The following is an 11,675-nucleotide window of genomic DNA, read 5'->3' as shown; positions in this document are numbered from 1 at the left end:
TCCCCTAAATCGGGGTCTCTAACTGCCCGTGACGGTGTCTTTCGGAAGATGGGGAACGGCGGCCTAGATGAAAGGGGTGTGTGTGTGTGGGGGGGGGGGGGGGCTCTTGGATTCGGATCCCTGTTCCCAGCTCTGCCAGTTTCAGGTGTGTGCGTGGTGAGGGTGACTGATGGCAGGCGTGATGGGGGACCCTGGCCTCAGGCTTGCGGCCGTCCACTGGACTCTGCTCCTAGCCCCCCGCAGCGTGGGACTCCGCGCGGCGCCTGGCCAGGGTGCGGGGCGGAGCTAGGCTGGGACTGGCTGGGGGCCGCCCCGCCCGGCGCCAGGGCCTTCGCGCCGGCCCCCGGGGAGGAGTTATGATAATTTCCTTCTCATTAAGGCTCCCCGATCCCCCGGCTATCGCCGGGACACAGTGCGGGCGCGGCTTTCCAGGTCCCCTGCAGCGGTCTTCACACCCGCGGCGGCAGCATCTACAATCGCGGAGCCGCCGATGTGCGCCCAGTGACTCGGACAGCTAGGCCCGCGCGGCGGGGGCGGCGGCAGACGCCTGGCCACCCTGACCCCAATTTTGGATTTACCGCTCGGGGGGTGGGGGGAACCTGGATTTAACTGGCGATTGTTTTGGGGGACGCCGGACGCCATGTTGTGGAAAATAACCGATAATGTCAAGTATGAAGAGGACTGCGAGGTGAGCTGGGCACAGGGGCGCAGCCCGGCCCCACCCGAGGACAGTCCGGGAGGCGGGGGCCCCTGGACCGAGGTCGGGGGCGAGGGCGCAGGAGCAGCGAACAGGCACCCACCGCCTGCCCTTCAATGGGACAGCGTCCACTTCTCCGGACGCCCCCTATAGTGCGTTTCTTCGGGGTCCCCTCCCCGAATCGGGCCTTTCCATAAATATCCAGCCTCGGGAAAGGGCCTGGAAAGAGAGTGGCAGATCCTACCCACAAAGCTTACCGGCCGGTTTCACGCGAAGCAAAACAGCCCTTCTTCCCGTTTTCTCGGAAGAGCGCCGGGTCTACAACTGTTAGAGGTGGCTTTTACGCACGAAACCTCCGTCCAAAGGCGTTACACGAGACGACCTGCCGGCGACACCTTTGCGGAGTCTCCTCCGAGGCGGGCTTGTCACCTGCTCCGCTACCCCCTCGGGGAGACAAGCAAACAGCAGAAGTTTGGCTTTCGAGAAAAGTGGGGGCTGGGGAGTCGGGGGGGGGGCGCGCTGGGGCCAGATGGGGCCGTAAGCGCTCGGGAGTGCTCCATCCTGTCGGACAGGTTGAGCTAGAGTTTCGGAGAGTGGGAGGGAGGGAGGCGGAGAGCGGGAAGAGGAAGAAGACGCAGGCAGCGCGAGGTGTGCGCCTGGGCCCCGGGAGAAAGGCGAGCGGTGGCTGCGGGGACGCGCGAGAGCCCTGCGTCTGGGGCACCTCAAGGGGCTGCTCCAGTTTGCAGGCCCGGACACCTCCGCCAGGGGGCGACGGCGTCCTGTCTGTCCGGGTCCCCCAGCCCCCGCTCCCGCTACCCCTGTGACCCGGGGACACATGGCGACACGTCCTTTCAGAATTAAGTCGGACAGCCCTGGGGCCAGGGAACGTGCACAGGCAAGGCTGCCCAATTTTCGGGGTCCTTCCTCCTCCTTGTGTGCCCGATTGATGCGGAAACTGACGCTGGTCGGGCAGGACGGTCTCACTCCGCCGTGGTCCCGCATCGGTAGCCCGGGAGCGCACGCCTGGCTCCAGCGGGTTCCACCCCGAATCCCTGGGGCGGCGCTGGGCGGCCGGCCCGGCTAAGGGAGGGTCTCTCGCCCGGAGGTCTTTGTCCTGAGGGCGTGGAAGGGAGGGTCCCTGGGGCGGGGAAAAAGCGCATTTCCTGCGCGGCGCGCACTATCCGCGCGCGCCTCTTCCCCACTTTTTGGCGGACAACGCTGGCATGTGCGGACTTGTGGGCGATCGCGCTCTGCGCAGCGTGCAGATCTTCTCCCAGGATCCCTGCCTCAGCTTCTCCCGCCTCACGACCCGGGATGAGGACTGGGCGCCCCCGATTGCCTCTGGCGACAGAGCGCCCAGACCTTCGCCGCCGGGCCCCGGGGGCACCTTCCCCCAGGTCTTTTCTCGAGTTTTTCTTCTGCAGACTCGCGGTTGACAACGAAGCTCCCCCGGGGCACGTTGCTCTCCCAGGGGCCTTTTGGCTCGAGGGCAGGGCCCCGCGGGGTATGGCTGGGCGGGAGCAGTGGGTCCCCGGGCGCAAGAGGGCCCGCGCGGCGGCCGCACTCAGTTCGCAGGAGCGGGGTTTCGTCCTAACCGGGTCTCGGTTTCTCTGCCCCAGGATCGCCACGACGCGAGCAGCAATGGGAACCCGCGCCTGCCTCACCTCTCCTCCGCCGGGCAGCATCTCTACAGCCCCGCGCCGCCCCTCTCCCATACCGGAGTCGCCGAATACCAGCCGCCCCCCTACTTTCCGCCTCCCTACCAGCAGCTGGCTTACTCTCAGTCGGCCGACCCCTACTCGCACCTTGGAGAGGCGTACGCCGCTGCCATCAATCCCTTGCACCAGCCCGCGCCCACCGGCAGCCAGCAGCAGGCCTGGCCGGGCCGCCAGAGCCAGGAGGGGGCCGGCCTGCCCTCGCACCACGGGCGCCCGGCCGGCCTGTTGCCCCATCTCTCCGGACTGGACGGTGGTGCCGTGAGCGCACGCAGGGAGGCCTACCGACGCTCGGACCTGCTACTGCCCCACTCGCACGCCCTGGACGCCGCGGGCCTGGCCGAGAACCTGGGGCTCCACGACATGGCACACCCGATGGAGGAGGTGCAGGTGAGCGCCTCGGCTCTGCCCGCTCCGGCCCAGATCTGTGCGCCCCACTGCGTCTCTCCTCTTACCCACCCCACCCCTATCTCGGACCCCGGTCCCCCCGCTAGGCTCTCCCCGAACTTAAGGAAACTTTCTTCTCATTTCTCCCTCAGAATGTGGACGACCAGCACCTACTTCTGCATGATCAGACAGTTATTCGCAAAGGTACGCAATGAGCCACAGTCCTTGTCTTCCTCAGGCCCACACACCCTACCCTGTTCTGGTTTTTAACTGCGCTGTGAAGTTATTAACTTATTGGCAAGGTGGAGCCTTTGGGATCTGACTTGGGACATCTAAATTGGTGGAGGGAGTGACAGGCAGATAGGTTTTAGGAGTGAGAAGAGAGGGCATTTAAGATCTAAATGGAAAAAGATGCTCTCAGGTGCTGCCTCTCAATCTGGTTTTGTCACTTAATTTTTTTCCCTTGGGGAGTGTCACTTCTTCGATTTGAGAGTGTTTGTACAATGCTCCAGAAAGAACTCCAGAGTGAGTTAAGCCTGTGATTTAATTTGGAAAATCAGTGGAGTGATTGGTCCTGTGACAATTTTAGTTGTTGGATGGGTTGCTGTGATTTTATTCCTGATTTCAAATACAAGGTAAAGGGCCTTCATTCTGATCTCTAAGAAGATGGTGGGAAGCAGTTTGGCCTACAAAACATACAGCCTTAAAATGCATGGGGCTGGGTGATCTCTTGGTTTTAGGCTGGGATGAGGTGGGGAGGGGGGTTGGAAAATGGGATTACTTGGTGAGTGGCTCATGAAATTAACTTACATCTAGCCAAGATTACCAGTTTGGTTTTGCTGGGAGAGACAGTCATCCTAAATCAAGGGTAGTTAATGACCTGTTACTTGAGGTTAAACTGAAATCAACTGGGGAAAATTAAAAAAACAAAACCCATATAAAATAAACTGAATTTCCCAGTAAACTTAGAACAGATTTATTTGTATTTAAAAATTTGCTGTGATCAGTTGCATTAAAAGATTTTAGCAAACGATTGGAATATGTCCTGCAATTTTGGATATTCCTTGAGTGGTGGTGGGGGGAATCACCATTTAGTTAAAAAGCAGTCTTTTGAAAACAAATGCTGTAATTAAACAGATTATAATAGTGGGTAGAAAATGCAAACCCAGATTTTGACTAATTAATTTCCCAAGGTGTTAACTTGTGAATTTCAGATTAGATTATCTTGAGGAATACAGCTTAAAAGAAAAAAAAATCTGTTTGCAGTTTATAGCCCAACATGCAATGTTACTGTCGAAGGGCTCCTTCACTTTTGGTGAGTGATTTGAAAAGGTCTCTTGCTTGGGACTGCCACTTCTGATCTTCATTTACAGGTCCTATTTCCATGACGAAGAACCCCCTGAGTCTCCCTTGTCAGAAGGAGCTGGTGGGGGCTGTGATGAATCCCAGTGAGGTCTTCTGCTCAGTCCCTGGAAGACTGTCCCTCCTCAGCTCTACATCTAAATACAAAGTGACAGTTGCTGAAGTCCAGAGGCGGCTGTCCCCGCCTGAGTGCTTAAATGCCTCATTACTGGGAGGTGTTCTCAGAAGGTACATGGGGACACGTTGTGGGCATGGTGGTTGGGTAGGTGGTGGGGGATGAAAAATAAAAAAGCACCAGGGAGGTATTTTTAACATTTATGTAACTTTTATACCTAACACTGAATTCTAATCGGCTGGGGGGAGGGGGACGGCTTAGTACATTTCATCTCTTTTAGAAAGTGCCAAGTGTAGAAAAAAGTGCTAAAACAATGCTAATAAATTCTCATTTGGTTGGAATTTGATTCCATGTATGAAGTGGTGGCATCTGTATTTAGGATAGAGGAGCTCCATGGGTCTGATTCTCCCCAGAGAGTAGTTTTTTTTGTGTGTGTGTGTGTGTGGTGGGGTGCTGCTGCAGTTTCTACAAGTGAAAATTTATCTGCTCCAGTACAACTTGCAGTGTTCTGTGATTAAAAAACAAAAATGCCGGCGATGCTAAGAAAGATTTTTTAATTTTATGGAGATAAGGACTCCCTGCATCACTTGATTAGGAACGATATAATGTCAAAGGTCTCTGACAGATTTCTGTTTTGATAGCAGGTTAGGCATTTCAACATTTTAAAGTGGTTTCTTGAGAATAGATTTTTTTTTTCTCTTTGCTTAGAGCCAAGTCTAAAAATGGTGGCCGGTCCTTGCGGGAGAAGTTGGATAAGATTGGGTTGAATCTTCCAGCCGGGAGACGGAAAGCAGCTCACGTCACCCTCCTGACGTCTCTTGTGGAAGGTCAGTGGAGTTTTTTTTTTTGTTTTGTGGTATTTGTAGTTGGTGTTGTGTTGTGTCTTTTAATATTTCTCTAAAGAAAAGCTTAAAAACAACTCTCAGTCACAAGTAGAGAAAGAGATGCAAAGAGTGATTTGCCATGTGTTCATTGCAGTGACTCACAGCCATCTAATCAAATGTTAACCCCAGAAAATCACTGTTAAATTTCCTATCAGGTGAACCAGTTTCTGAAAGATGAAATGATTTGGTACATGTTTTTTCGTTATTTTCTTTCTTTTTTTTTTTTTTTTTAAAGCTGGTTCCTTTGGGTAAAAATTCCGTTTCTAGTTTTTGTAGCTGTGGAATATCGGGATTATGGTCAATGAAGAGAAAAGCCCTTGTATACAGTGAGACTGGCCCAATTCACAACTCCTTTGTTAATTTCCCCATCAAAAAAAGTAATAGGGGGAAAAAAACCCAATGGGGCCCGCAGATGGGTACCCCTCTCCAATGCTAAGATAGTTAGGATGTGATATTTCAGTTTCTTGAATGGGCTTACACCCACTAACCTGGAAAGTAGCCAAGAATGCAATACGGCCTTTACAAAGGGGGCGAGGGAAAAGTGAAATAATTATTTTTAAAAACAAAACAAGCTGGTTGTTACTGCGCGCAGGAGAATGAGTTGAACCGGGAGAGGCTTATCGCCAGCGCCTCGTCCAATCAGCGGGGCGCTGGGGGCCTGGGCAGCCAATGAGGGGTGGTCTCCTGGCAGCCAGGCCATCTTTTGAACATTTTCTTTCCCTGGTTTATGCGGTGCCACCGCGGTGCTAAAAGAGACTTGGCAGGGCCGGGCTCTACCTTTTTATGAGTTGTCTTTGGAGGTCAGGGCCAGGAGAAAGGAGCTGCCTGTTAGATGCTCTTGGGGACCAGCTGTCCTGCACGGAGAATGGTGGGCTCTGCGTGTGTGGAGCATAAATGTGGCTCCCCAAGGTTTCCTCACCAGCCAAGCTGGGGTGCTTGAATGAGAAAGTGTGCACCAGAACAATGGATCTCAGATTCTGATTTAGTGAGTCAGGGAGGGCAGAGGGGATAGCGGGGGTGCCACCATCTGGGCTTTTGTAAAGCTCTAACAGCTCCACATCTTGGAATCAGACACTTTGGTGGGTTCCTCAGGTGGGAGATGACCACCACCACCCTACCACACGGCTTGGTTTTCTCACTGTCCGCCCCCAGTAACTTAGACAGGGGGTAGGCAGGCCAAGTTGGTAGGTAAAGCTCCTGATATTTCTGGTAGGATACATTCCTCCCTCTTTTTTTTTTTTTGGCCATACCGTGAGGCATGTCGTATCTTAGTTCCCTGACCAGGGATCAAACTTGTGCCCCCATTGCATTGGAAGCGTGGAGGCTTGACCACTGGACTGCCATTGAAGTCCCCCTCTTAAAGAAACATTCTAGAGACTTAGCTCAACCAGCAATGGGGCTCCCTCGTTTAAAAACAAAGATTTTATCCCAGTTTGCTTCTTTGACAAACATGCTCACCTCCCTTAAATTTTCTGACTTCTGCACAAGGACACAGAAAACATGGTGTGAAAACATGGAGACAGTATCTTCATGATCTGCTCAGGTTGGGCAGAGGACTGGGTTACACTGGTCAAGAACAGTTAAAAATTTCAGTTTAAAAAAAAAATTCAGTTTTTCCTCCCTGAGGGTGTATAATTTCACCCTCTATTCCTAGGGAAGAGAATCCACTGAAAGTACCCAGGAAGTTCTCCTTACCAGGTGGATTGTTGGCCCCCTGTGTGATTTCATTTTAGAATGCAGAATGACCACTAGACTGATTATTGTTCAGTCTCTAAGTTGTGTCCAACTCCTTGGTGACCCCATGGGCTGCAGCATACCAGGCTTCCCTGTCCTTCACACTGTCTCCTGGAGTTTGCTCAAACTCATGACCATTGAGTCGGTGACACCATCCAACCATCGCATCCTCTGTTGCCCCTTTCTCATGCCCTCAATCTTTCCCGGCGTCAGGGTCTTTTCCAGTGAGTTGGCTCTTTGCATCAGGTGGCCAAAGTATTGGCGCTTCAGCATCAGTTGTTCCGGTGAATATTCAGGGTTGAATAGACTAATAGTGCTGGAAAAGGGGAGAAGGGCTAGTTTGCCGTGGTGAGCACAGCCACCTTAAAGTCTGTTACCATTGCTGATTATTCTAGGTGAGGCAGTTCATTTGGCTCGGGACTTTGCCTATGTCTGTGAAGCAGAATTTCCTAGTAAATCTGTGGCTGAGTATTTAACCAGACCTCATCTCGGTGGGCGGAATGAGATAGCAACTAGGAAGAACATGCTGCTGGCTGCACAGTAAGTATCCAAACTTGAGAATTTGATGCCCTGATGCTCTGACCTTGAAGCCCAGAGGCCAGCACAGCCCCTGGTGCTCAAGAAAGAAATGCTCCTTAAATAAGTTAGGATGTTGAGCAAAAGGAATGTCAGAGTGTAAAAGTACAGTCAGATAAGGGTAACTTTTGGGTAGGATTTAGAAGACTAAGAACAGTGAGAGTATGGCTCACAATGAATGTTTTTCAGCTGCTTAGTTATTTAGCTCAAAATAGTTAAGCTTACTCTTTTATCTTATTTGCATGTCTTACAAAAATGTGTTAGAAACAATTTATTTTGTCACATCCAGTAGCGATGATGTGCCTTCTGCTTCCTGATAACAAGATGTTTTTCGATTTTAATTATTTTAGCTATACCACGTGGCATGTGGGATTTTAGTTCCCCAAACAGGGATGGAACCCTTGCCCCTTGCAGTGGAAGTGGGAGTCCTAACCACTGGCCCACCCGGGAAGTCTCTTTTGTGTTTTAAAACATAACGACCCAGTTGAATGTAGAGGAGTTGTAGGCAAATTAAATGTCTCAAAAACAACTTAATGCAGCTGAGGGGTTTCTCATCGAAACCAACAGTAAATTGATTTTAAAATCATGGTAAATGAAGCAGAACCAGTCGAGTGGGAAATAGGGCAGAAGAGAGAGCCGATGAACCAGCCTGTATCACAGAGTGACTTTCGGGGAAATAAATTCCCAGTTCTTGACAGAATTGTTTTATAGGAACCAGACTGCATCAGAGAAAAAACTCACTCTCCTGGGCTGGAATTCTGATTCCTCCTCTTTACCAGTCCTGGTGACCTTGGCCACTGGATTCTGGTGTTAATCCTTTTATCTTTTCTAATTGCAGGGAAGGTTAAATAAGATAGTGCTTAAAGGAGTTTAGGTCATGGCCTTGAGCAGAATAGGTGCTAAGTGCAGCAGCTTAGGCTATTGGTGTCAGTTTAAAACCTATTGGGTTGGTCAGCCCCAGTTTCTCTTTGTCTCCAGGTGTCACCCCCACGGTAGTTTAGTCTTTGTGCTCCTTACCTGTCACAGGCCAAGGTTGAGCTCAAGCTCAACGGTGTGCGTTGACTGTTTTCACAGGCAAGTGTGTAAAGAATTTACAGATCTTCTCAATCAAGACCGAACTCCCAACGGGAACAACCGACCCACCCCAGTCCTGGAGACCAACATTCAGAACTGCTTGTCTCATTTCAGCCTGATTACCCACGGGTTTGGCAGCCAGGCCATCTGCGCTGCAGTGTCTGCCGTGCAGAACTACATAAAAGAGGCCCTGATAGTCATAGACAAATCCTACATGAATCCCGGAGACCAGAGCCCAGCCGATTCTAGCAAAACCCTGGAGAAGCTGGAGAAGCACAGGAAGTAAAATGAGGGGGTGGTGGACCAAGGGCCGAAGAGTTTGGAAGGAAAAGGACTCCCAGATCATCTCGACCAGGACAGACTGGGCACCCCACTTACCTGGGGGGGCAGCGTTGTTACCCACCTTCCCCTGAGAGAGGGCCTCCGTCGATTTCCAGCTCTTCACGTGCCCTCCTGGATTCCTTAGTGTTTAGGGAGTGCTGAAGCGTCTCCTCAACTCTGGACGAGATGTTGGAAGTACTGGTTCTTCACTCATTAAGCTTATATTTTATTTTTTTGGAACCCCATTCTTCCTTACTCTGGAAGTGGTGCTACAAGTTTTCGAACCTTTTAAATAAATCCCCGGGCTAACAAAAACTCACATTCACTCAGCTGTTGAAAGGTCAAATTGATGGGATTCAGATCAACAATAACTTTTAGTGTTGAGGTAAAAGTATTTATGTAGTTTCTTTAGCCTTGTCTTGCATACCAATAGGAGGCAAGGATTCTGTCCACCTAGCAGCTGGTTAATAGGTGGCATTTGTAACACTTTAAAACCCCTTGTTCAAAGGGGCCCTTCGGGTTTTACGAAACTTGTAGAAACAAAGCCTGCTGATGACTTTATGTTTTTTCTTTAAAAAAAAAAAAAAAAAACTTTGAAAGTTAACTCTTCAAGGAGGAGACTTTTTGAAATGACATATTCCTTTAAGGTATGGAAGCTTTATTTTGCATATTTATTTCACATCTTAGTGAAACTTGAAAAGGGTAGGCATGGAGCATTTTTTTTTTTTTTTTTTGCTGTCTGTCATCCCCCAGTCCCAGAGGAGGCTCTGTATTTTGAGAAACTGCGTTGAGTGTACAGATTTTATTTATGCATAATTTAATGGGGTCTGTAAATATGGGTGCACTTCTTATGACTTTTTGAAATGGGATTCGATTTTAATATTAACTTTTAAAGGTGATGGGGTAATCTAAGACACATCTTTAGGTTTTATTCGTATGTACACAGGGTATTAAGAGTTAAGAGGATCTTCAGCTCTGTTCTTGACTCTGGAAGACTCTTATTTAATTGAAACTGTCTGTCCACAAAGCAATAACTTTGTCTTGTTCCTGTTGGGTTGACCCCCCGAAGAGGTACAGTGCGAGGTACAGTGCGTGTGGGTGAAAATGGAGTTTTGGAATTGAACTCCTTGCCTGTAAATGTTCCCTAAATAATTGTTGTGTATATGAAACCTGTATAATAAAAAGTATTCTCGATAGAAGCTGTGAAAGTCTGGTTGGAACCTGAGATCATTTCTGGTTTGACTGTAGCCGAGCAGTAAACCTGTGTGCCAGGGGACTCCCTCGTAAGATTGCTCCGTCACCCCATGCCATGCACTCAGCTTCGTACCATCTCCCCTGACATAACGGCTGCTGGGAGATGTGTGAGGGATGATTGATCAACAAATAAGAGGAATCTGCAGTTTGGGAATCCTGTCTTGTGTAAGGCCACTTATTGAGAAACACGGTTCATATGGTTAAGTTGCATCAAAATTTTGAGAGTGGACATGAGATGATTGTGGGTAAAGACTTGGGCAGATCCTCCTTGGGAGGACTAGGCATTCAGTCAGATGGCAGGCAGTGGAGGTGTGTGGTAGGTGCCCTGAATGGAATTTCTCCATCTTTGAAAACATGACCATGCACATAGACCTTCTAATCATTTTGTCTGCTGTGCAGATCGGAGGTTGGGTTTCTGTCCTTGGGGAGCAGAAGAGACTGGCAGGGCTTGTGTGCTTGTGGGGTGTTTGCTAGGATCTTGGATGTTCACCGACAGTCCTTAGGTTTCAAGTTGAAGTGGCCTGGCACATCCTCCAGGAAGTGATATGTTTATAGTTTGGCCTGAGTGGCTGGGCTTCAAAGGGAGTGTGGGAGCAAAAGGGTTTTCCACGTCGGATGAGGCTGTCGCTTCAACTCCAGACTCATAATCCTTGATTCATAACTCTACCAAATGCTTCGCAATTCCTGATTTAATATTGGCATTGGATGTTATTAAGTAACTTAAACTCTGCCAACCTAATACTTTGCTCTTGGCAGCTTGTCCCTAGCCATTGAACATTCCCATTAAGTTGGATTTATCTGGTTGCTATCTCAGGATTACAGTTGCTTTGCTTTAGAGCAGTGAAAAGAGGTCTCACATTGGCAGTTATTTCTCAATCAAGATGTGAGACCTTGGGTGTTGAGATGAAGGGAGCAAAGGATTGAAGGAAAAAGGACTATTTGCTTATCAGCATCTCTGCTTGCTTTTGGACTAGACTCTGGCTTTGAGGAGCTGTGCTGAATTGCAGTGCAGACAATGTTCTGGAATCACCCCAAAGTCAACCCAGGATTGAATGAGTCATAAAGCAGGGCTTATGCCTGGCTCTGCTCAGTTCTTTTTCTTTGCTCCCACTGAACACCAGCAGGACAGCCACTGGCTTCCTGGGTCCAGTGTGTGGTAACAGGTTTTACTTCCCAACACTCTGAGCTGATGCCATGGGGAGCAACTGAGCACCCTTATGAGGTCCCTACCGAAACCTTGGCTGCCTTCATTTCTCTCCTGCCCTCTGGGCACATCCGACTCCCTTGGCCTAACCTCAGGCCGTCAGACATACAGACTCTTGTTTTTAAGCCCTGTGTTGGTAAGAATTATGGTTCTTTCTCCATTTTCCCTTCACCCTGTGCTGTTGTTGCCTTCCTGGCTCCTTGACAGGCTGATTTGCTTTTTATGAAGACACAGGATGCTGCTGAAGTCTTTTTGTACTCTAGGAGAAGAATGAAGATGCTCCTTTTTTCCCTCATGGTTGCACTGAAAGAAAACCCATTGCGGTCCAAAGACACGCACGATCCAGAGTTCA

General features: G+C 49.9%; 1 protein-coding gene across 1 annotated transcript; it reads left to right on the top strand.

Moving 5' to 3' along the window:
• Positions 1–422: 422 nt before the first annotated feature.
• Positions 423–10,073, top strand: TFAP2C (transcription factor AP-2 gamma). The gene is made up of 7 exons (XM_070471846.1): positions 423–688; positions 2,317–2,802; positions 2,952–3,003; positions 4,173–4,389; positions 4,985–5,103; positions 7,290–7,434; positions 8,545–10,073. The coding sequence occupies exons 1-7, from the start codon at positions 641–643 to the stop codon at positions 8,828–8,830; spliced, it is 1,353 nt and encodes a 450-aa protein (XP_070327947.1). The 5' UTR covers positions 423–640; the 3' UTR covers positions 8,831–10,073.
• Positions 10,074–11,675: the final 1,602 nt, after the last annotated feature.

Source organism: Odocoileus virginianus, chromosome 9, assembly GCF_023699985.2.
Source record: "Odocoileus virginianus isolate 20LAN1187 ecotype Illinois chromosome 9, Ovbor_1.2, whole genome shotgun sequence".
NCBI lineage: Eukaryota > Metazoa > Chordata > Mammalia > Artiodactyla > Cervidae > Odocoileus > Odocoileus virginianus.
Note: the sequence above shows the minus strand (reverse complement) of the source record. Positions and strands in the feature narration are given on the sequence as shown.